At 42.1% G+C, this 25985-nt stretch overlaps 2 protein-coding genes and 1 long non-coding RNA gene across 23 annotated transcripts in view; 1 reads left to right on the top strand and 2 right to left on the bottom strand.

Annotated features, from left to right (window-relative positions):
- CRYBG3 (crystallin beta-gamma domain containing 3) overlaps positions 1-25985 on the top strand; it is a 126163-nt gene that overhangs the window by 97807 nt on the left and 2371 nt on the right. For 3 of the 4 annotated variants that reach the window (XR_015167246.1, XM_086410895.1, XM_086410912.1), the window contains 4 exons: positions 16092-16231; positions 18719-18842; positions 23839-23997; positions 25738-25897. Coding sequence is in view for 3 of the 4 variants with exons in the window: in XM_086410895.1 (XP_086267021.1) it covers positions 16092-16231; positions 18719-18842; positions 23839-23997; positions 25738-25897 (583 nt within the window). In the remaining variant the exon portion in view is untranslated. Of the gene's footprint in view, positions 1-16091; positions 16232-18718; positions 18843-23838; positions 23998-24385; positions 25465-25737; positions 25898-25985 lie in introns of those variants that run through there. The other variant, XM_086410902.1, reaches the window with a different exon arrangement.
- On the bottom strand, positions 1006-24419 carry LOC147380149 (uncharacterized). Of its 2 annotated transcripts, none has more exons than XR_015167311.1 (2): positions 24271-24419; positions 1006-1572 (listed from the first exon to the last, which is right to left on the bottom strand). It is a non-coding gene; the product is annotated as an uncharacterized LOC147380149 (long non-coding RNA). The 2 variants fall into 2 exon arrangements; XR_015167310.1 differs by lacking the exon at positions 1006-1572 and adding an exon at positions 21083-21896.
- The window catches only part of RIOX2 (ribosomal oxygenase 2), a 36595-nt gene continuing 35498 nt past the window's right edge, over positions 24889-25985 (bottom strand). For 6 of the 17 annotated variants that reach the window (XM_086410928.1, XM_086410985.1, XM_086410968.1 and 3 more), the window contains exon 11: positions 24889-25985. In XM_086410928.1, coding sequence (XP_086267054.1) covers positions 25875-25985 — 111 coding nt within the window. In that variant the 3' untranslated portion in view covers positions 24889-25874. The other 11 variants (XM_086411046.1, XM_086411055.1, XM_086411134.1 and 8 more) reach the window with 4 other exon arrangements.

Below are 25985 nucleotides of genomic sequence, written 5' to 3'. Positions count from 1 at the left end.
TTTGGATTGACTGATTTGATCTCCTTGCTGTCGAAGGGACTCTCAAGAATCTTCTCCAGCACCACAGTTCAAAACCATTAATTCTTTGGCACTCAGCTTTCTTTATAGTCCAACTCTCACATCCATAGACTACTGGAAAAACCATAGCTTTGACTCGATGGACCTTTGTCGGCAAAGCAATGTCTCTGCTTTTTAATATGCTGTCTAGGTTGGTCATAGCTTTAGGTAGATTATAATGACTGAAATACTTGGGAATTCTGTCCTGAGCATTTTCTGCTTTTTTGGAAGAACCCAGGAAATGGAATTAGTCATCAGAAGATTTAAGATTCGGGTAAAATGAGGTAAATGTCTTTAAGAGTAGTTTACCTGAGCTAGCTAACATGACCCACAGAAGAGGCTCCTCTCCTAGTTGTTAGCATTCTCGAGACGCTGTGTATCCTTCCTTTGGAAAATTTTAGATGCACTTTATCTATCCTGCTTTTCTGATTACTTTCACAGCCCCTCTCCCCCCTCTATGTTCCTACTTAGGTATTGATATGCCTTTTCGTATAGATTGGTTAATATTGCTGCCTATGCCACAGTCAGTGTAATTCTGGATTCATTTGGGGAAATGTTATATCCAGTTGAGTTGACTTTAGGATTGACTGATTTGATCTCCTTGCAGTCCAATACATATATATGAGCTCATGTTTTGATTTTGCTTTTATTAGTTAAAACTGCAGAGTTTTATGAGGGTGTTGCTTGTAGTTGGCATTCCCAGACATGCTGTGACTTAGTGCTCAAGTGTCATAATAGTATGATATTGAAGAATCTTAATACTTCATATAAGATCAGTGTGTCTTGCAAATGACAGTTTGCTCCAGGCTGAATTATATCTGTGCAGACATATGTTACCTTCTAGAGGCCCATGAATGCATAATTTTCAGTCACTTTTTACAGTGAAAGAAGTGGCAAGCATAGAGTTCTGCTTTTCACTAGTGTGACCTTGTACAGATCACTTATTTTGACCTCAGTTAACTCACCTGTAAAGAAACTGTTAGAACAGGTATTTTTTAAATCTTTGACAGCCTCCAGTTCAACAGAATAAATATCCAGGGCATATTTCTAATTGGACATGAAAAACATTGTGTCCAGCCTTAGGATTCACATGGTCTGAGGGAATAAGATGGTAGGTTAGTTTTCAATAAGGTTATGCCATAAAAATGGGTTGGGAAGATGCCCTGGAGTAGGAAATGGCAACCCATTCCAGTATTCTTGCCTGGAAAATTCCATGGATAGGGGAGCCTGGCAGGCTACCATCCATGGGGTCACAAAGAGTCAGACATGACTGAGGATACACAATAGCAAAAACAATGCCATGTAACAGTCCCCAAAACAGTTGATGAGGAGCTAAGAGGTGGATGGGGAACTTAAGTAAACTGTTTTAATTATTGGTCTAGCAGTGTGTGAGGTAACCTGCTCTTGTTTTGTTTCCATGGGAGCAGCAGTCTTCTCATTACTACTTCTTCAGTGTCTCCATGGTGGCCTGGCATGGAAGTTGGCCTCCTTTGAAGTATAATCCAATCCTGGCAGCTATAAGCAGGCAAAGCAAAAGAAACATTGCAACATTAGGTTGTAGAAAAAGTTTAAATGAAATTTATGACTGTGATGACATAAATGATCTTAAAAGGTAGAATAAGAATTGGCGAGGCAGTAATTCATTCTGTGTGAGAGTAATGAATAAGGGGTACAGCTATAAATAGAAGAAGACTGTAAATCCAGCCACAGATTAAAGGAAGCAATGACTTTGTCAAGTGTGAAAGAGTCTGGTTACTATAAAATTTTCAGATGAACTCATGTATAGTTAATAGCAGTAACAACTGTGTGCATTTTGAAAATGAAGGCCAACAGAAGCCGACAGTAAACATCACACTTCCAAGTGAGATGCCAGAAGCGTTTCCTTTTAAATTTAGGAGGAAGACAATGGCCTCTACTATCACCACTTTGATTCAATATCATTTTGCAATCTTAGACACTTTAATAAGATTAAAACCAAAAAAGATATAAAGGAAGAAACAAAATTGTCAAGACTTTCCACAGATAAGCTATTAGGATTAATATGAATTCTTTAAAAGTAGCTGGATACAAGATTAATAGCAATTAAAATATAGGATACTTGGGAATAAATCTAACATAATGCCAGTACATCCTTTATGAGGAAAATGGTAAAAACTTTCTTGAAGGACATAAAAGATGGAGAGAGATTTTTTAGATGAAAATACTCAATATTGTAAATATTTTGGTCTTCCCCAAATTTGTAAAATTTGGGGCAAAATGCTTACAGAATCTTTGGTCTTTTGCGAGGAGGAGGGTGAAGGTAAAACATGATGGACTCATTCTAAAATTAATCTGGAAAAGATAGGGGTTCAAAATAGCCAAGATTAATTTTAAGAACAATAGGCAGGATCATTTATTTGTCCTACCAAATATATATATATTGCATTATTCATCAGTAATAGTTAAGATAATATAGGTGCAAGGAGAGGCCAATTAAAGAGTGAAATAGGAAAGCATAGAAACTGACTTGCATGAATAATGGAATTTGGTAGGTGACAGGAATAGCATTTCAATGGGGCTATTATGAAAGACAGTTGGCCCTTTATATGGAAAAAAATACAGTTTGAATCTTGCTCTATTCCAAACACCAAAAATAAGTTCCAGGTGGATTAATGGCAACCTAAATGTGAAAACAAACCTGAATGAAATGTACAATGCAGGGAATATAGTCAGCAATCAGGTAGCTTCTTTATATGGTGACAGTTGACAACTTGACCGTATGGTGATAGTTTTGAAATGTATAGAAATATTGAATCACTATATTGTGCACCAGGAACTAACACAGTGTTGTAGATCAGTTATACTTCAAAAACAAACAAGCTCATAGAAAAAGAGATCAGACTTGTGGTTACCAGAGGATTGTGTATGTGTGCGCTCAGTTGCTCAGTCATGTCCAACTCTTCGTGACTCTATGGACTGTAGCCTGCCAGGCTTCTCTGTCCATGGGATTTTCCAGGCAAGAATACTGGAGTGGGTTGCCATTTCCTCCTCTAGGGATCTTCCTGATCCAGGGATTGAACCCAAGTCTCCTGTGTCCCCTGCATTGGCAGGAGGATTCTTTGCTACTAAGCCACTTCAGAAGCCCCTACCAGAGGAAAGGGGAGGAGTAATTGGATGGAGGGAAGAGGCACAAGCTGGAATCAAGATTGCCGGGAAGAATATCAATAACCTCAGATATGCAGATGACACTACCCTTATGACAGAAAGTGAAGAAGAACTCAAGAGCAGTCCATTCTGAAGGAGATCAGCCCTGGGATTTCTTTGGAAGGAATGATGCTAAAGCTGAAACTCCAGTACTTTGGCCACCTCATATGAAGGGCTGACTCATTGGAAAAGACTCTGATGCTGGGAGGGATTGGGGGAAGGAGGAGAAGGGGATGACAGAGGATGAGATGGCTGGATGGCATCACTGACTCGATGGACGTGAGTCTGAGTGAACTCCGGGAGTTGGTGATGGACAGGGAGGCCTGGCGTGCTGCAATTCATGGGGTCAAAAAGAGTCGGACACAACTGAGCGACTGGTCTGATCTGATCTGATGGTTTTTGCAGTGGTCATGTATGGATGTGAGAGTTGGACTATAAAGAAAGCTGAGTGCTGAAGAACTGATGCTTCTGAACTGTGGTGTTGGAGAAGACTCTTGAGAGTCCCTTGGACTGCAAGGAGATCCAACCAGTCCATCCTAAAGGAGATCAGTCCTGGGTGTTTACTGGAAGGACTGATACTGAAGCTGAAACTCCAATACCTTGGCCACCTGATCTGAAGAGCTGACTCGTGTGAAAAGACCCTGATGCTGGGAGGGATTGAGGGCAGGAGGAGAAGGGGATGACAGAGGATGAGATGGTTGGATGGCATCACCGACTCAATGGACATGAGTTTGGGTAAACTCCGGGAGTTGGTGATGGACAGGGAGGCCTGTGCTGTGGTCCATGGGGTCGCAAAGAGTTGGACATGACTGAGTGACTGAGCTGAACTGAACTGAGCCAAAAGATACAAGCTTCTAGTTCTAAGATAGATAAATACTAACAATGTAATGCTGCTGCTGCTGCTGCTAAGTCGCGTCAGTTGTGTCCGACTCTGTGCGACCCCATAGACGGCAGCCCACCATGCTCTGCCATCCCTGGGATTCTTCAGGCAAGAACACTGGAATGGGTTGCCATTTCCTTCTCCAATGTATGAAAGTGAAAAGTAAAAGTGAAGTCGCTCAGTCATGTCTGACTCTTTGGGACCCCATGGACTGTAGCCCACTAGGCTCCTCCATCCATGGGATTTTCCAGGCAAGAGTACTGGAGTGGGGTGCCATTGCCTTCTCCAAACAATGTAATGCATAATATGATAAATATAATAAACAGTGCTCTATGTTATACATGAAAGTTGTTAAGGAAGTAAATCCTAACAGTTCTCATCATGAGGAAGACTTATTTTTCCTGTTTTGTATCTATATGAGATGATGAGTATTCACTAAACTTACTGTGGTAATCGTTTCACAGTGTATGTAGGTCAAATCATTTTGTCATACACCTTAAAACTATACAGTGCTGTGCTGTGCTTAGTCATGTCCAACTCTGCAACCCTATGGACTGTAGCCTGCCAGGCTCCTCTGTCCATTGGGATTCTCCAGGCCAGAATACTGGAGTGGATTGGTTGCCATCCCGTCCTCCAGGGATCTTCCCACCCCAGGGAACAAACCCAGGTCTACCACATTGCAGGTGGATTCTTTACAGTCTGAGCCACTAGGGAAGCAATACAGTGCTATGTGTCAATTACAGCTCAATAACATTGGAAGAAAAAAAAATTAGAAAATATAGGAGACTATGCTGATGACATTGGAGCAAGATAGATTTAAATGCAAAACGTACAAGTCAATAATAGGAGGGGTAAAAGGCGAGTGTATCAGTTTCCTGTTGCTGCTGTAACAAGTTCCCACAGACTTGGTGGTTTAAAGCAGCAGAAATGATCTAACAGTTTTGGAGATCAGAAATCTAAAATGGGCCTTTTGGGGGTAAAATTAGGGGTCAGTATGATTGCATTCCTTCTGGAGACACTAAGGTAGATACTGTTTCGTTACCTTTTCCAGCTTCTAGAGGTCCCCAGCATTCCTTGGCCCTCTTTCATCTTCAGAGTGCATTACTTCACCCTCTGCTGTCTATCCTGTCTCTGACCCACCTGCCTTCTTCTTCTAAGGACCCATGTGATTATATTAAGCCTGTATGGATAATCCAGACACATATCCCCACCTCTAGATTCTTAACTCATCACACCTGCTAAGTCCCTTTTTGCTGCATCAGATAACATATTCACTGGTCCCAGGGATTAGGGTGTAGACATTTTTTTGCATGGAGATGGGGGGACAATTTGGGCTTCCCAGGTGGCACTGACGGTAAAGAACCCACCTGCCAATGCAGGTTAGATGTAAGACATGCTGGTTCTATCCCTGGGTCAGGAAGATCCCCTGGATAAGGGAATAGTAATCCGCTCCAGTATTCTTGCCTGGAGAATCCCAGGGACAGAGGAGCCTGGCAAGCTACAGTCCATAGGGTCGCACAGTCAGATATGACTGAAGTGACTTAGCATGGCACGGGAGGACAATTCTTAAGACTACCACAGCAAGCCACAGACTAGGAGAATATATTATAAGCTCCAAAGGTTTAATGTATAGGATATAAAAAGGACTCTTTCAAAATACTTGGGGGAAAAAAGGAAACCTTATTTAAAAAATCAGCACAGAATATGAGTAGGCAGTTCATAGATATGAGAAACATGGCTTAGGATGTAAAAAGCATATTCACTAGTGAGCAAGTAAATGCAAATTAAAACAGTAATTAGGTAGCATTTATTACCTTACTTCAGATACAAATATTGGAAGATCTGACAGCAGCAGAGTTTAGTCAGTGGCAGAAAAGTGGTATTATTTACATAAAACTACTGGGAGAAGAATCAAGTGGGATGAGGGGAAAATAAGGATGTTTGTTGCAGCATTGATGGATGAAACAAACTAAGGCAGAAGCATTTAAGGAAATACAGTATAGTAGGTGAGGTTCATGTGTTACTATGGATATTACAGTAAGATCCATTTACATAAAGTTTAAAAACAAAGGATGTATAAGTGCTAGAAAGATTGACAACTTCAGCACAGTGGTTACCTCTAGGGAGCAGGGAGATTAAAATTCAGCTCTGCATGTTATGTTTTTCTTGTTTATGCAGTTTGATATAAATATAATAAAAGGTATTATTTCTGGGTACTAGATACATGGTCATCTAAATAGTATTTATTCTTTTTGAAATGTAGTATTTTTTTTTTTTTTTAAGGAAGAAGACCAGTTAGCAAGGTAGATTTGTGATGAAACTGATTTTCTAAGCCAAATGAAAGAGGCTTTGATAAGGTGGATTATGGTCCACTGGAGAAGAGTTTGGTTTGGGAGTCTGACAGACCATTTCTTGTTAGCTGAGTGACCCTGGGCATGTTTCTGACCACCCTGAGCCTCAGATTTCTTGTCTAATAAAATGAGGATTAAAGGAGCTAGTGCATGTGAAGGCTTTAGCACATGAAAGCACTCAATAGTACTATAATAGCTCATAGACGAGAATTAATATTTGTTGTGCAACACCAAAATTTGATAGACTGAGGTATTTATACGATTTTGTTTTATATAGACCAAACTTAGAAGATTTTGTATTAGAGTCTAATTAGAGACTTAGGAGCGTCTATTAAATTTGCACCACTGCAGATGATGCAAATGCCCTTTTGCCAGCACACTGTTGGGCATTTCTCTGGACTGGAACGGCATCTGAGGTGCACATGGTACGCACACACGTGCCATGCACACTGCACACAGCACAGTGTATTATGCTTCCTGTCCTTGAGTTCAGTCCAGGTGTTCTTAGTGTTTCAGGCATGGTTCATTTGGCAAAGATCAGGGTGAAGTGATGTTGTCGGGTAGGTATTTTTAAAATAAAATAACATGTTACATTTAGAGTCTATCCAGTTAGCATAATCCTGAGGTAATATCAACACCTTTCCCATACAAGCAGTGATTTGAAACTCAACTCTACAGTGCCAGTGTACAAGTCTGTATGGGTTGTTTTTTTTTTTTTTTTTTTTTTTGGGAGGCAGGGGTTGGTATGTAAATAAGTAAGCCTGTTTATTGTCCAAAGGAAAAGAGCCAGGATAAAGTGAAAGGTGGAAATGTCAGAGAGGGGAAGATAATCGATAGGGAGAGACAGGTGATGGGACAGAAGAATTCCACTGGACTTGGCAATTAAAGATACCTGTAAGAGTGAAGATCTGGTTAAGGCAGATAAGGATGTGAGATGCCAAAACGCAGTAGAGATGATGCTAACTGTGATTCTGGCAGACAAGGCTGCAGAGACCTCTGGAGATGAGAATGTGAAGGGCTTTGTAGCCCATGAAAGGAAGTTCTGGACACTTCCTGCTGGAGATCAGAGCTCAAGAGCTTCCTTCCAGCTCAGAGACTGAACTTACTGAAGTATCTCAGGCACTTGGCAAATTATCTGGCATGCAACAGGAGTTCAGAAATGTTTGCTAAATTGAATAATGTCTTCTTCTTTCTAAACAATAAGAAATAAGACAAGATTTTATCAGGTGCTTTGTTTTTTGTATTAACATGTCCAAGTAATTTTCTTTTCTTTTTTTTTTTTAATTGGAATAAGGCACCTTTATTTAGTCTTTAAGACACTAAGTCAGACTTTTTCACAAGATATTTTTTGAGTAGCTGCCATGTACCAGCCTCTAATAAAAAATGGGAATGGTGAACAAAATAGTTCCACGTTCTCACTCCCGGGATGACCCCTTTGTCCAGTAAATGTGATCTTTGAACAGGACATTCCCTTTTGTTATGTTTTTGTCAGAGATCTCTCTCTCTCTCTCTCTCTCTCTCTCTATTTGCCCCTTCTCCTACCTGTGCCCACCCTCCATAGTCTTACACAGGCTCTATAGAGATAGTCTGTGTAATTACACAGACCAAACTTCTAACCCCCACATATGCTCATTTCAAAAAAATCTTTTAATTATGTGCTTTCAAGTTACAGTTTATATACTCTCTGGAGTGAAAGATTCCAGCCTTGGCTCCATATTGACACTGAGCTAACCAATACAATTTAACATTTGCTTTGTCTTTAAAGTTAGGAAAAGACCATTTGACAGACTTCATTCTACCTCAAATACTTTCTATATGGATAAAAAGTGAATGAAAAAATATATAAAGTACATATGTTCTCTTTACCATCTTGAAAACTGGGAAATTATTTCATCCCCATTGTTTGTTTGACCTCATATTCAAGTCTGTATAGTTTTGAAAAATACTGAAGCTTAGTAGTTAGATTTAAACATCTTATCCAGTATATATAGAAGTTGTGCCAATGTAAGTTAATCCTTCCAGCAGAGTACTTGTACACAGGGTCTCCAAGCTTCACATTTATTTATTTACTATTTATGTATGTGTTTGGCTACCATGAGTCATGGCACATGAGCTCTTCCTTGCATCATGCAGGATCTTTCGTTGTGGCACATGGACTCTAGCTGTGACGTGGGCTCAGTGGTCAAGGTGCGTCAGTTCCAGAGCTCACAGGCTTCAGTAGTTGTGGTACACAGGCTCCCTAGTGGTGGCGCATGAGCTCCGGAGCCCAAAGGCTCAATAGATGGGGTGTGCAGGCTTAGTTGCTCCCCGGAATATGGGATCTTAGTTCCCTGACCAGGGATTGAACCTGCATCCCCTGGCTTGTTAGGTAGATTCTTAACCACTGGACCATCAGGGAAGTCCCAAGTGGTGGACACACCTGTTAAATTGCTGTGATAGGTAAGAATGGGGGTCATAGACATTGCCCAGCTGAGCAAGATGACATCAGATAGTATCACACCTGCCAATCAAAAATAATCTACCTGATGAAATTACTTAGAACATTTTAGAACTGTAGTGAAGGGGTTAAGAACACAGCCTCTGAAGCCATTCTGTCTAGTTTCTAGTTCTTTTACTTCTTGTGTGTGACCTGTGCCTTAATTCTTCATCTGCAAAGCACGGATAATAATCGTACCCATGTCAAAGGAAAGTTGCATGAATTAAAGGAGTGAATATGGTTTTGCAGTTCCTAACATGAATGCAAGGAGATCCAACCAGTCCATTCTAAAGGAGATCAGTCCTGGGTGTTCCTTGGAAGGACTGATGCTAAAGCTGAAACTCCAATACTTTGGCCACCTCATGCGAAGAATTGACTCATTGGAAAAGACTCTGATGCTGGGAGGGATTGGGGGCAGGAGGAGAAGGGGACGACAGAGGATGAGATGGCTGGATGGCATCACTGACTCGATGGACGTGAGTCTGAGTGAACTCCGGGAGTTGGTGATGGACTGGGAGGCCTGGTGTGCTGCGACTCATGGGGCTGCAAAGAGTCGGACACAACTAAGCGACTGAACTGATCTGGACTGACTGAACATGAATGCATTTTGGGACTTTGAATTTTTCACATTTTAGACAATAATATGATTCATTGGTTCACAGATAACATGTATCCCCAGAAATATTCTGGGCAGTACCCCATAATTAAACATATTTCTATTTCTGTAGCAAAATATAATTATAGCTACACAAATTGGATAAATATTATAAATAATCTTCTGCTTATTCAGGTCGGATTTTGTTGCCAAATAAATTAGGTTAAAAAAAACTTAGAAAATATATATATATACACTTCTCCATTCATCATTTACAAACATTTATCTGTAGTTCATGTGTGTGTGTGTCTGTATGATGCCCAGCACATGCTGTCACTTGTTAATTATCACTGTTACCATTTAAAATATTTAGTTGATAGACTGATGAGTTTTTTTTTTAATGAAGTTTAAATACTCTTTTTCTTTCTTATCCACATTTCTTATCCACATTTTAGAAACTGTATCCTCATTGCATGACTTAGACTTGACCCAGCAGGAATGCCCTGTTCTGTTCCTGCTGACACCTAAGAAGAGTGTTTGGCCCCAAATGGTTGGCTGTCTTCTGAGTTAGCATGGACTGAAACCAGAGATTTGTAGAGGTCAAATTGTAGTTAAATTCTGGTGGTTTCCTTGGAAAGGTCAGATTGCTCTGTCATCATCAGTTTTAAAGACTATTAGTTGTGTGTGTATATATATATGTGTATATATATATATATATATATTCTTCCTATTTTCATGTTTGGAAAATGTATCAGAAAAATAAGACTTTTGAATAGTTCTTTCTATTTATTTCAGTGCTTTCTGCTTCTGAATGATAGCCTTCCTACTCTCCCTAACCTTTAAGTACATTTATAAATTTAAGTACAGTTGACCCTTGAACAAATGCAGGGGGTTAGAGATGCCCACTTCCCCCACCCTACCCCCTCTAAGCGGTGGAAGATCTGTGTTTGGCTATTTCTACCTCAAAACAAAGGACTTGATGTTTCCAAGGGCAGGAAGATGAAACAATTTGGGTAGAATCAGGACTCAAACCCACTTCTTCCAATTCCATACACTGTGATCTCTAATGAACACAAACTTTCCCCCACACTTGAGTTAATGTAAAGAACTGTAAAATGAAAATATTTACTGAAAAAAAAAAAATCCACATACAAGTGAATCTGTACGATTCAAACATATATTGTTCAAAGATCGACTGTGTATGTATAAATTAAAACCAATATAAATAAAAATAGTTTAAAGAGTAAGTTGGACTTGGGCTTCCCAGGTGGCACTAGTGATAAAGAACCCACCTGGCAATGCAGGAGACATAAGTGATGTGGGTTCAATCCCTAGATTGGGAAGATCCACTGGAGGAGGAAATGGCAACCCACTCCAGTATTCTTGTGTGGAGAATTCCACGGACAGAGGAGCCTTGTGGGTTGCAGTCCATAGGGTCGCAAAGAGTCGGACACGACCGAAGCGACTTAACACACAACACAAAGAGAGAGTAAATATATATCAGACCTCTAAAGAGGGCATGACTTTAAACTTAGAAACAATAGATGTTCTCAAAGGAAAAGTTTGATAAATGGGACCACATGATGACATCCTGTTGTTGTTAATGGAAAAGAGGGACATTTGTCCATGTTGGTTAGTCATGTTTCATCCTTGGCTAATGCTGTCGGTTTGTGTTCTTCACCCATTTCTGTGTTGGGTCTCTTAGAGGATCCTTACTGAGTTAAGTAAACTGATACAAATACCCTCCTCTGTCATTTTCTGCAATAATTTTCCCAATCTTCCTGCTTCATCATTTTTAAAACAATTTTTGAGATCCCCTCCATCAAATTTTCCATTGTTTGTTGTTGTTGTTCAGTTGCTAAGTTGTGTCTGACTCTTTGCAACCTCATGGACAGCAGCATGCCAGGGTCCCCTGTCCTTCACTGTCTCCCAGAGTTTGCTCAGATTCATGTCCAGAGTCAGTGATGCTATCTAACCATCTCTTCCTCTGTTGCCCCCTTTCTCCTTTTGCTTTCAGTCTTTCCCAGCATCAGGGTCTTTTCCAGTGAGTCTGCTCTTGGCTTCATCACATTGTTATCTTAAGGCAAATTTCTAGGTATAGAATTTCCAGATTGCCTTTGAACTGGAGAGTGAATTTGATGCAGTTTGAATGATAATGACAGTAAGGCAAATTTCTAGGTATAGAATTCCTAGATTGCCATTGAACTGGAGAGTGAATTTGATGCAGTTTGAATGATAATGACAGCCCTTTAAAAACATTTTTATGGACATTCCCCAAAAGGAAGACAACAAATGTAAATATGCAGGACCTTTTTTCTTAAAATATCACTTTTAACATTTAAATTATATCCTCACATAAGCTTTTCATTTTTTCCTGTGGAATATAAAACAGTTACATCATTAGATGCTTCTAATGTAAGGGTCTGTTGCTCTCGCCACAGCAAACTCTTTACTTGTGGAGAGTGTTTCTGGTGGTGGACCATGAGTCCACCAAGCTCCTTGCCTGCCTGCCCTTCCTTACTAATTAGTAACTCAACAAGAAGAGGTAAGTGGAAATGCTTTTTTATGAGCTTGAGGGTGAAGATGTTGGGAAAAGTCCAGCAATGAAGTCAGGGTCTTATCTGTGGATTTTGATTGTCCATTTGATTTCTGTCACCAGTTTTAGTGACTAACTTAGCGCCTGCTATTGGCTGCTTTTCTAACCTGCTATTCTGGACTCTCCTGTAAGGACATTTCTTCTATAAATTGTTGAGATGCTTCCAGTTTTTATTTTGCAGATAGCAGAGGAGAAGCCTGATCACGTGTGCAGTCACTCAGGAACTCAGGAACTTGAGATGAATATCCATTCCTGACCCAGTTTATGTTGTTTACTGAAGGAAAATCAGTGCTTCCCGGGCAGCTTTTTCACACTTAGCTTACTGTCTCACTGCAAACTGTGATGCTTGCCTTCTCTTCCAGCATATTCAAACCCCACATCTGTACTGTCCAATACCATAGTAGTAATCACATGTAGTTTTTTAGTTAAATAAAACAAATTCAGTCCTTTGGTCACAGGAGTCACATTTCAGATGCTCAGTGGCCATAGGTGGCTGGTAGCTACCACACTGAAGAGGCAGGTATGCCGCACGGCTGTCACTACAGGAAACTCTGTTGAACAGTGCTCCATACCCTCCGTGATCCTCAGGCAACCTTTGCCACATAACAAAGAAAAAATTATTTACATCTTTGTGCTTGTGTTTAGTCATTCAGTCTTTACCAGTTTTAAAAACCTGGAAATTTCTCAGCATCCTTTATCTTTCCTTATATTTCAGAGGAAGCATAGTTCATCCTTTTCAAAGTGATCCTTTCCCTCTTAGGGTGATTCCAGTCTGAGGTTCTGAACTGGGGATTGGACCTCACTTCCTCCTCTGGAACCCACCCCTCTAGCCTTGCCTTATTCAGATTTTTCCTATTGATGCTGCCGCCTTCCACCATACCTGGTGTTCACAGAGGCCACAACCCCTTTCCCTCCTTCTCTTTCTAAATATAGCCTGTATGCCTCATCTCCAGTCTCCCCTACTTATTCCTCCGCCCTGACAGCCTAGATCCCACCCGTCATCTCTGGTGGATGGCTCCCTAAGCTCCCGCGGCATTGGTTATCAACTGCCCCGATTGCTGAACCCAAGCTGCCTTGTCACGGTTACCCTCTTCCTCCACATCAGGGAAGAATTCTATAGCAAGGCCAGCACTTCCTTTTGATTTTCTTTCCCCTTTACTTGTGTGACACGTCCTCTTCGGGCTCCTCTCCAGGTTCATTATCCTGCCTCCTCCACAGGCCCGCCTTGCATCACCACTCGGGCTGTGTGTGTCAGCGCAGCTCTGTTCCCCTTCTGCTTCCCTGCCCTTTCCTGTAACTGACTCCAGTTATTACTCAGGTTCTGGGAGCTCCCAAATGATCGTCCCTACATTCGATCCTCTCTCTGAACTCCAGATCAAAGGGCACAGTGTTCACTGGGCACTTCTGCTAGGGCTATCCTGCCTCTGTCTCAACAGTAAACCCTCTGGCTCTCAGTAAAAGTTCTTAGCTGCTAGGCGTGTTTGCTCTCCAGAGTTTCTCATATATGACAAATCGCAGTTGACTTTTTAAAAAAATTTTACTTATTTTGGTTGCACTGGGACTTCGTTGCTGCACACGGGCTTTCTCTAGTGGTGGTGCACAGGATTCTCATTGCGGTGGCTCCTCTCATTGCAGAGTTCAGATTCTCGAGTGCAGACTCAGTAGTTGCGGAGAACGGGCTTGGTTACTCCACAGCAAGTGGAATCTTCCCAGACCAGGGATTGAACCCATGTCCCCTACACTGGCAGGCAGATTCTTAGCCACTATGCCACCAGGGAAGTCCAGGAGTTGACTCCTGAACAATATAGGGGTTAAGGGTGCTGACTGTCCACACAGTTGAAAGTTGGCATATGACTTTACTGTTGGCCCTCCATCTCTGTGTTTCCACATCCAAGGATTCAACCAACCTCAGATTGTGTAGTACATATTTATTGCAAAAAATCCTTGTATAAGTGGACCCATGCAGTTCCAGCCCTCATCGTTAGGGTTGACCATGCCCGCGGCCACACTCCCACATGTTTTTCTCTCTCCTTCATCTGTTTGTCTTACTTGGGCCCTTTTATCACTGTGGTAGTTTTTCTGGCCACCCCTTCTTCACCAATCCTGACCTTCCACACCCCCCTCCTGTTTTTAGGTCAGGTTCTTTTTCTTTGTTCTAGAAGATTTTTTCTGTGTCCTGATACTTACACTCTATTTTCCTCACTCATTTGTTGCCAGATAAGTTTCCCCAAATCCATTTAAAGAAAAATACACGTAAACTACATTTCTATACAAACATATGCATGATAATTACCAATTTAAATTTTGAATAAGTATTTCTATAGTTCAAAAATCAAAAAGGACCAAAGGCCTGCAGTGAAGAACTTTTCTCCCACTCCTCCGTTTATCTTCTTAGATCCTAGTCTTCTGACACATTAGCCATGGAGGTGCTTTATACTTGATTTAAGAAAAATTTTCATGTGTATAAAGCACATATTATACATGGGTGTACATAAATTATTTTCCCTTCTGTACACAAACTGTAGCATAAAAAGTCTGCTCTTCTGCATTACTCTTCACTTTGTATTTGCTGCTAATGAACATATCTCAGAGATCTTTCGTAATGATCGCCTCACTCTTTCGTACAGTTGGATAGAATTCCTTCATGAATGCACCAGACATAACCTATGCCCTCATGATGGACTTTTAAGTCATTCTCCATCTTTGCTATTCCTAACATGGCTGCCAAGAATAACACTTTCGTAAGTCATTCCGGTCTTATGCAGGTATAGTGAGAGTCTGTTGCTGGACTGTTCATTTACTGTTGTCAGAACAGCCAGTTCCTGCCTATTGTATTACTTCCCATGTACCGGGTTACAGTTGGCTCAGCCCATTCCTCCTCCTCTGCCCAAATGCCTTCCAGGACTCCCAGCGCGCAGTAAATGAGTCTGCTCTGTCAGGGGCAAGGAGAAGCAGGCAGCTCGATACACACTAGCAAACAGTGGATGCACCTGGCACCATTTCCTGCCGGACTCGGGCTTTTGGCTACACTGGTTTACTTGCTGTGTCCCTAACATAGCTCATGCATTTCTGTCCCCTTCTTTGCACAGAGCACCTTCCCTCTGCTCTCCTTAGGCCTCTGCAGGTCACTGGCATCTTTTGAGACTGAACTCACACACCACCATGTTTGTGAAGCCTCCTTGATTCCTACAGCCTTCTGCTAAAAAGAATTTGGGCTTCCACTGGGTATTTTCATAGGGCGTCTCTTTTTCTACTCTGGATTACTACTTTACGATGTCTATGCAGTTCTCCTAGTGTAGATACTAGTTAGTAATGCCTCAAACATAAGGATGTTGACTTGTTTTGATTTCTCATCCCACAAAAGTCTCCTAGCATGGTTATCTTGTATATACAAATGAATGAAAAAGAGCAAAATTGATTCTGTTCTTGTCTGACAAGAGGGGTTGGGGGAATAAGTACTTTTTATGTCGAAATCACTCCCACCGCTGTGCACTCTGGTTTTTTGTTATTATTGTTAAGTTAAAAATACCTTCTCCTCCCTCCTAGGAATACCTTTAAGAGCCTAGAGCCATGAAGTCGTATATCCTCAGTGATTAAGCCTGTGACCTTCTGGGAAGAGAGGGTGCTATTCCATTCTGTGTTTATTCTGTGACCAGCTAAAAGCACTGGCAGGACCAAAAACATGGTCTGTTTTATAGCACATTCAGACCTTAATATGTGACTGCAACAGGTCTCTATTTTTATTATGAGATTGACTGCTTTTCTAAAATTTCCATTTTAATTTACAAAAAAATTGAATAAGCATTATGAATGGAATCTAGTCTCATCACTGCAGGTGCAGCAAACCACTATATGCATCTGAGAAGCAGTGGATCTAGAACACCCTGCACTGTGACTGGGATGTCACCACGGTATAGCCACCCTCTGGTGATGCTTTCTCTTTTCTCTTTTAGGTTTTTGAAGAACCCTCCCTTAGCCTTTTTGCTCTGGAACACTGTGAGGGGAGAGAGTTACATCTAGAAGAGGCTGTGAACTCTGTTCTGAACAAGGACCTGCACTTCTACACCCAGTCCGTGTGGGTGAAAAGTGGACTGTAAGTATGGGGCGAGGGCCTGGCCTGCTTCAGTCACGGTGGCAGGTCAGCATTGCACAGGTGCTTTCTGTTCCCCGCTGCCTCTGTTACTTGGTGTGATGGTACTCTCACTTCTTTTCTGTCTCTGTGTAATAATCGTAGTTTCTCTCAAATAAGAGAAGACTGTGGACTGTGTCCAGTATGCAGTAGCAGACAGTGGTCTGGGAGGACTGCCATGTGTGTGTTCAGAGCATGAGTCCTAGAGTGGGTGGACCCGGTGACTGTAACAATTTGAGCCCTCTTTCCTTTTGGAAGGAACCTAATTGAATCAGTGACCTTGACTAGGTAAGAGACCATTACGGGCTTAAGACAAGTGACTAAAACTGATAGGGCTTTTCGGTGTTTTGATTTGATGTCTTGTTTATGCTAGAGCTGTTTTGTTCTAGGGCACTTACTTTCGTGCTCGGTGTCCTGGCTGAGCCAGCCTGCCTTCCAGTGTCGCTGCTTATGCGGGATGTTGGGCAGGGTGGGTGCAGGTCATATGGGGCCTGCACTTTTACAGTCTGGGAAGATGAGTCCAAGAAAAGAAATGAAAAACGACGGGTACATAAATTAGGCATGAACTTGCATATTTATTCAGGACAGAAATGGTAAGTGGCCTGAAAGTGAGGGGCCCTGAAGTTGAAGCTCTCACGCTTCCTAGAAAACCTGCATCTCAGGCCATTTCTGAGCGTGCCTGTCAGCCGAGCCTGCCCCTCCTCCTGCACCTGTGGTGTTCTGGTACCAAAGTCATCCAAAAGAACACATTGCTCTCTGTAATTAACATAAGGATGCCGTTTGTGTGTCTTATGACTTTGAAACTGTGTGACAATCAACTCTCCTTGTTAAATTGTCTGGGGATGATGAAAGAGAAAGCCGAGACTATAAACTGATTTAAAATGAAGTTTAACAGTTACATGGTTCTGGATTCTTTGTGAGAGAATCGGTATATGGGATAGAAGAGTGAAGGCTGTCTGAGGGTTTTCCTAGGCTACAAATGGCTCCCAGAATACCACTGCATGCACAACTAGCTGCCCTCAGTGACAGGTTTTGTTTTGTTCTGTTTAATCTGCGGTGGTAATGGGGGCAAGCTTCAATGCTTTTCAGTTGTGAAATTCATTAGATTAATATATAAGGAGGACAAGTTTATTAGAACCTATCTCAGTTTTATAAGTGAGACTTCCCTGCCTGTCTAAAGAGTCTACAAACCAGGAGAGGCAGCCCAGCCTCCCCATGGCCATACCGTCCTGACGGTGCACCAGTCTGATGGTGTAGGCTGTGTTAGCAGGAAGGCGTGGAGGGAAGGTCATCTGTCTCGCTCGTCCATGCATAATTTGGCCAAGCCTGATCTCGGCTGTGGAGAGCTGCGGCTTTGTCTGAACAAGCCACCTCATCTTCACACGTCCTTTCTGAAAGCACTGTGTGCCGTGACCTGGGGTCCTGCTGAGAAGTGCAGTTTCTCTTGGCCGTCCCAGCTTATTTTCCATAACTATATGTCCAGCTTGATAACCACCTCAAGCCAGGCTTGGCAAACCTCTACAGCAAGGGGCCAGGTGGTCTTTTCAGTCTGTTGGCCAGCCTGCCTCTGTCACCTAACACCATGGTGCAGAAGCAGCCGAGGCCAATGCAGAAAGGAATGGGCATGACTGTGTGCGGTGGCGTAGGCCTCCAGGCTCCAGACATACTCCGCAAAGCCCTAGACACTCTGCCCAGCTGGAAGGCCCTTGGGGTCCTGAGAAGTATTTGCAAAAGGAGCGAGTCTGAAGAGTTCAGATGGAATTTCTGTGGACAATTTTAAGTAGTCCTCGTGGGAGACGTTGTGGGAGGAGGTGTGTCTGCAGAGGTTGCTAGAATCACGCAGAGAGGCTCTGAAGGACGTGGGACAGCAAGCCTAAGAGCGGGAGAGGAAGCCAGTATTTTTTAACTGGGTAGTTAGGGAGGGATTATCGTCTATGTCTGAATCTTAGAATGTTAGGGGGAAAAGCCTGGTATTATCCAAATAACACAGAATTCTAGAGCTGGAGGGGACCTTGTTTTGAAAGGAAGACAACCAGGTTCCTGCTGATCTTCTGAGCCACAGTCCAGTGCACTTTCTCCTCATCCTCTTTGGTTTTCCCACTAAAATGCACATTTGCGACTCCCCTGGTGGTCCAGTGGCCAGGACTCTGCACTCCCAATGCAGGGGATCCAGGTTCAATCCATGGTTGGCGAACTGGATCCCACGTGCTGCAACTGAGAGTTGCGTGCCACAACTAAATAGCCCACATGCCGCAACTAAGACCGGGCACTCCCAAATAAAATCAGTAAATGAAAATAAACATGAAAACACCCAACATTTTTTCTCTTAATAACAATCTACAAACCTAGAAGTTGTAACAAATAAACCCTATATGGTAGAGTAAGAGGTATTTTTGATAGAGATTGCTTTGTTTTAAGCATCCCATTTTTTTCTTTCCTGTTCTCATATAGGTGGATAGCTTATGAAGGACCCAATTTCTTAGGAAGACAAATCCTACTCGAGCCTAATGAGATCCCAAATTGGAGAGCATTCAGTGGATGGAAAACCATTGGTTCCCTCCGTCCTGTGAAGCAGGTACAGAGAAAAGAACTGTATGATCTAATAATACAGCTCAGTTTCCTAGTAGAAATTTCATAAACCACAGCATCTGAACAGTGGACCATTTAATTTAGTTTGCCATTTATGTTACAAGAGGATCTCATTAGATGGGATCATAAAACTAAATCATAAAATTGTACCTAAGGTCAGTGTTGGGTTTTAGCTTTGAGTCTTAAGTCTGATTGACCTTGTTGTCTTTTCATGGGAAAATAAGTATCCTAAGCTCTGTAGCAAACAATGGAAAAAAATCAACTCTGAGAGTGCACTAGTTTCACCTCCTAAGCATTTGGCTCCCCCAACCCCGCTTATATAATACTCAGGATGGATCCTGGCAATTTAATGAACGTAGTATTTATTGCACACCTACTGCTTGTCAGTCTTTTATGCAGAAACTTCCCACTGTTCTCTGGGTTCAGTCTCATCTCTTCAGCATGGCCTGTGTGATCTGGCTCCCCCTGGCTTCTCCAGCCTTGTCTGTCTCCCCCTCACACGCTGGCTCCGTGCTGTGCACCAGCACAGAGTGCTTTTCCCACACTTACAGGCTCTGTCTAGAAGTTTCTTCCTTCATTCTTTGCCTTGTCCTCCTTTAAGTTCATCTGAAGTGTCAGGCCCTCCAGGAAGTCTCTGTTACTCTCTCTCTCTCTCTCTGAATCTAAATGACACCCTTAAAGACCTGGTTGTTTCTACAAGATGCTGCCTGAGGTGTGTAATGATGTGTTTGTTGGATTGGGTACTTTCTAGCTCTACAAGCTCCACGAAGGGCTTCTCACTCTGCACTTCCGCCTGTCACAATGTCTGGCGCATCGTAGGCACTCAGGGACTATTTTTTCAGTGAAGGAATGAATGTATAAATGGATAAGTTGAATGTCTGTTACTATGCAAAAAATAATTACAGAAGATATATAAGGGTAGACATGATTTAGGCCTTACTGGAGCTTACATTTTCGTTGGGAAAACATGCCCAACTCAAAGCAGTCATATAAAATGCAAAATGGAGAGGGACCAAGGTAGAGGACTAGAAAGACCCTGAGCTCACCTCCTCTCACAGGCACACCTAAGTCACAACTGTCTGCAGAACAACCATGGATGAAAAAGAGGGACCCACCAGAAAAGATCCTCTACCACTAAAGATATGAAAAAAGGAGCCACTAGGAGTAGGACAAACAGATTTGCAGTATAATCAGATCACATCTCCTGGGTGGGTGACCCAATAATTGGAGAATAGTTCGTCCAAAGGAGTGAGAGTCGGAGCCCCGCGCTGGGCACCCTAGCTTGGGGACACTGCAGTGGGAAGAGGATCCCCCATAGTATTTGGGCAGAAGAACTGAGGAGACATTTTTCCAAAAAGGAAATGCAGGTGGCCAACAGGCACATAAACAAATGCTCAGCATCACTAGTCATCAGAGAAATACAAATTAAAAGCCATTATGGGGTATCACCTCCCACCTGTCAGAATGCTGTTTATCAAAAAGAATGCAAAAGAGAAATGTTTTTTTGAATAGATAATGGATAGACACACACGTGTGTCTACACACGAGCATGCACATATGTGCACACCATGCTCATTCCCACCACTGTAGTTCTGTTGGTTCAGATCCTAGCTCTGCCACTCAGAAGCAGTGTGACTTTGAGTCACTTCACTCCTTGGCATCTCAGATTTGTCACTGGTGAATTAGTGATCCCATTGCTTACCCCTCAGTATCATCATGAGGGTTAAATCACCGTGAGGATTGACACAACATCTGGCTCATGTTGCTGTGCTAACACCTTTATTATGAAAGGTTTTTATTCCCAATGTCCTTGGAGAGAACCAGAGATGCCCGGCCGAGGGATACTAAGCATCAGTGCACTTCCCTGGCACAGTGTGTGGTACAGATCTTCCTGCATTGCATCTTGCTTATTCCTCAGTCCTGTCACACAGGATGATGGGCAACTGCCCTGAAAACCCGTGGGGGAAAAGCACGGCAGAAGTGGGATTTCAGTTTAGTTTATATATTAGTAGTAACACTGAATCCCATGTTGTTAGAAACTCTGGAAGCCCAGTTGGATGCCGAGAATATTTCCCTCACTTTTGAAAGGGGGTCCCTTGCTGGGAAGGATGTCCCTGGCTGTTATTTAAGATAGCTAGAACAGTAGTCTCTGATTCTACATAGAAGTTTTTTTTAATAACATTGTTACTCTTCTTGAATTGTGTATTAGGAAATTATCCTTAAACATTTAATTCAAAATAATACTTTAATATTTTCCATTTGTTTATTTAGGCCACAGCTTTGAAAACCAGCAGAGGAATTCTAGTTACCTATAACAGTACTGAGTCTTTCGTCCACTCACTCACCAAGCCCGACCCTGCTTAGCTGACAAGATCGGGTGCATTCAGGGTAGTTTGGCCATAGATGGATGTATTATGGGTCATAATTCCTCTTTTTGGTAAGCCTGTTGGCACTGCTTTGGCTTATATTATTTAGAAATTCAGGAATCATCAAAATGTGATCCTCTGAGGTTGGAAATTAGGGCTTCAGCAAGGCACTTACAATGCATATCAGTGCTTTCATGTATAATCACAGAGAAGTCAGACTACAAGTGCATAATAAGGGTGATTATTACCTTCAGTTCAGTCGCTCACTTGTGTCCGACTCTTTGCAACCCCATGAATCGCAACACGCCAGGCCTCCCTGTCCATCACCAACTCCCGGAGTTCACCCAGACTCATGTGCATCGAGTCGGTGATGCCATCCAGCCATCTCATCCTCTGTCGTCCCCTTCTCCTCCTGCACCCAATCCCTCCCAGCATCAGAGTCTTTTCCAGTGAGTCAACTCTTCACATGAAGTGGCCAAAGCATTGGAGTTTCAGCCTCAGCATCAGTCCTTCCAAAGAACACCCAGGACTGGTCTCCTTTAGGATGGACTGGTTGGATCTCCTTGTAGTCCAAGGGACTCGCAAGAGTCTTCTCCAACATCACAATTCAGAAGTATCAATTCTTCGGGGCTCAGCTTTCTTCACAGTCCAACTCTCACATCCATACATGAACACTGGAAAAACCAAAGCCTTGACTAGACAGACCTTTGTTGGCAAAGTAATATCTCTGCTTTTGAATATGCCATCTAGGTTGGTCATAACTTTCCTTCCAAGGAGTAAGCATCTTTTAATTTCATGGCTGCAGTCACCATCTGCAGTGATTTTGGAGCCCAGAAAAATAAAATCTGACACTTACTTGAGCTAATTGATTAAAAACTGTGATGTTTGGTCCTAACATAAGTGGAACTGTCCTTTGTGAAGGTCAGACCTGTTTTCTTACATGTACAAGGTAAGGAAACTGTTGTAAAGAATGTAGTGAAGCCTCCAGAATTAATAACTGCAGGAGATTTATAGAATTATATGATTCAGACTTACAAATTACAGGAATTTAAATATCTTACTGTGAATACAGAAATAGTGGTTTGAAACAGTTAAAACACTTTACCAAGTAAGACATCTTTTTCATCTGCTTTACACTACCAGATTTAAAAAACTGTCCTTTTATTTGCTTATTTAAGTGCCCAGAATGTTTATTTCCATAGGAAGGCTAAACATGACACCAATTTACCAAACTTCAACTAGCCTCACACTGATCCATCTTAAACTTCAAAATAGAATATTCATCGGTGGGCTTACCATAATGCCTTGTTGCACTTCCCTAGCTCTTACCTTTCTCAGCTTGAATAGTGCTTCTTTATTCAGTAACAGATCATGTGTTACTGGTATTTGACAAGGTTCTAAGTGGGATGCCAACATCTGATCCAAGACAGGCATATTGAGTGTCCTATATTACTACATTAAGACTGGAGGCCTGAGTCCTGGGGCTGAGAGTATAGTTTCTGTAGTGCTTCAGTCAGGTGCTTTGTTCTTTTATCATCCTATTCCACTGCCAACTTTGGAATCGGTCTTTTATTCCCCATGTCTCAGAGTACTGCAGAGTAATGAGTGCATCTCTGCACAGGCCTTAGAGCATCAGGGTGAATAGGGAGGGTTGTGGCACAGGCAAACCTGGTTTTTCCATATCTGTGTTACCCTTATTTGTAAGAATGCAGGTCATAATTATACTTTCTTTCTGTTTTTCCTGTGGTGGTTTTTTGACCATACCCTGTCAACATGCAGGATCTTAGTTCCCCAGTCTGTGCCCCCTGCAGTGGAACTGTGGAGTCTTAACCACTGGAGCACCAGGGAAGTCCCTTGTATTCTCTTAAAGGGTTGTTCTGGTCATTAATTCTGATAGCATCTAGGACTAAGTCTCAATAAATAGTAACTGTGATCCTTAGAGGCAAGTCCTAGACTTAGTATCTTATTTGAAAACTTTCTATATATTCCAGGCCCAAGAGATCAAATTTTTTGTTACCCAATTTTTGAGTAGCTACACAGTGACCACCTATATGCAAGGTCTCTTTCCTTGAAATATCAAGGTCAATTTCAACAAAGTATAAATAGAAACAAAAAAATTACTAGAGGGCCCTCAGCCACCTGGGCTTTTCACAACCTCCCATAGCAGTCATTTGGCACTTAATCATAGCACAAGCCAGCGTGTCTTATTATTGTACCTTGCCTGCTCAATTGTTATTCCATCCATGGAGGTAGTACCTTGCCCTTATTCTTACTCCCCAGCCTTCCCCAGACCCACAAGGACATAGTAGTTACTACATGAACCTCATTAAGTCCCTAATTCTGCATTTGCCCCTTGTCATAGCGGAATGTGAATGAATGAAACTATTACCTTTCACCCTCCCAAGAGTGTATTTCAGAAAAGACAATAGAGACTGTACAAGTGAAGGTATGTGCTCAGTGGTCTAAGGGTTTTTTAATGGAAAATTTGAAACAGATATAAATAAATAAGCTAAATTCTGTTTCCTCTCACATGTTTCCTTCAAGTTTTCCTTGGAAAGGGCTGATTTCCAGATTCAAAAGATATTTTTCTAACTGGCTTTGCCCCTCCTGCCACAGCCCTCAGTGTACATCAGAATAAGGAACCGAGCCCAGGACGGGTACCTGACAGTCACGGGAAATGTGGCCGACAGCAGGGCAACCTCTGTGTGCATCTCTCCCTACAGCGGGAAGAATACGCAGATCTGGCACTACTGTCGAGGACTCTTTAAATCCAAGGTAACCAGCCCCACCGATCGTATAGCTTGCTTGTTGATCTTTGGTCTTTTAGAAACCAGAATCTTCCCAAATCAAATGGCATGATACAATTAATGCAACTTCTTATGAAGAGTTTGCTGCATGATTATAAAAGCATTGACATATATTACTGAAGCACTGAAGTGAAATGGCCTTCCAAACTAGACTTTCTATAGCCAAAAATTCTGTTTTAAAGTAAAAAGACTAATATATACTGAATGGTTTTTTTTTAAACTAGTGATAAAATCATCATACCCAAATGGATGGTGTGCTTTTCTGAGATGCTTCTTAAGCTCTGTGGCCCAGATCAATTTAGCTGTCTTTGTGATTCCAAACACGTTGAATTGAACCTTTCTCATCTTCAAAACAGGCTTCCCTGGTAGCTCAGCTGGGAAGGAATCTGCCTGCAATGCAGGAAATGTAGGTTCAATCCTTGGGTTGGGAGAATCCCGTGTAGGAGGGCATGGCAACCCACTCCAGTATTCTTGCCCATGGACAGAATCCCCATGGACAGAGGAGCCTGGCAGGCTACAGTGCGTGGGGTTAAAAAGAGCTGGACACGACTGAGAAACTAAGCACATCTTTGAAACAGATAATGAAGGAAGAAGAAAGCTGCTGCTTTTGGAGGAAGTTTAGAAAATAAAATTCAGGTTTCTTTGTTTTTCTGCACCCTTTCTATTATGTTTGATGGTATGGGGAATAAGACACCAGTTTTATTATATCACCAGTAGATTATCAACCTTTTTCTCATGCTTCAACAGAAATGAAAAGCACTTAAACGTAATTATTGTCTGGGTATCCAGCACATCACCCAATGTTTTTATAAGAAAAACAAGCTCGACCTTATATATTTAAGCTAACACTAACTCAACATTTAATCCTAATTCAACAAATCTTTATTTAACCATCTGTTGTCAGATCTGGATGTTCTTTTAAAAACAAATACCTCAGGCTTCCCTGGTGGCTCAATCCAGTCCACCTGCAATGCAAAAGTGAAAGTCACTCAGTCGTGTCCAACTCTTTGCAACCCCATGGACTATACATATACAGTCCATGGAATTTTCCAGGCCAGAATACTGGAGTGGGTAACCTTTCCCTTCTCCAGGGGATCTTCCCAACCCAGGAATCGAACCCAGATCTCCCGCATTGCAGGTAGATTCTTCACCAGCTGAGCCACAAGGAAAGCCTAAGAATAAAGCCCAAGATCCAGGGGATCTTCCCACCCCAGGTTCAATTCCTGGGTCAGGAAGATGCCCTGGAGAAGAAAAGGCAACCCATTCCAGTATTCTTGCCTGGGAAATCCCGTGGACAGAGGATCCTAGTGGGCTACAGACAGATGGGATTGCAAGAGTTGAACACGACTTAGTGACTGAACCACCACCACACTGAGACTTACATGGTTTCTAAAATGATATGTGATTTTCTGATACTCATCTGTACCATGGAAAATTATGATTCCTTCCAACCACAGCAGTTTGAGGTTCAAGGGATCACAGGAAAAAAAAAAAAGTACCTCTAGTTCAGTAGGTTTATTTCCATACTATCGCCTTCCCTCAGCCATAACAACTTAAAAAATTGACTGAGATTATAATTTTAGATTTAGGTTCAGGTCTTGTTTTCTTTTTAGATGGGCTTGTCTGATTCACTCACATGAAAGAAAAAAGGCTCAGTCCAGCTGATTTTAGCAATGTAGTACTGCCAATGTATTTCTTGACCTTTCAGGCCAGTGACACATGTCTCGATGTCATCGGTGGTCGAGACACACCTGGAGCTAAAGTCGCCCTCTGGACCGAACATGGGCAGTTCAGGCAGAAGTGGAGACTGAACAGAAATGGAACCATCAGCTCCTACCTCAGTGATCAACTGGTCCTTGATGTTAAAGGTAGGCCTATGACGAAAGCCAGTGTGTTGTGTCCTTGGATATTCATTTTGAATTCCAAACCTCCACCTCCTCCTGGGTAAAAGAAGCC

This window comes from Bos grunniens, chromosome 1 (genome assembly GCF_055505025.1).
Source record: "Bos grunniens cultivar Pamir isolate PY7600 chromosome 1, Bosgru_T2T1.0, whole genome shotgun sequence".
NCBI lineage: Eukaryota > Metazoa > Chordata > Mammalia > Artiodactyla > Bovidae > Bos > Bos grunniens.
Note: the sequence above shows the minus strand (reverse complement) of the source record. Positions and strands in the feature narration are given on the sequence as shown.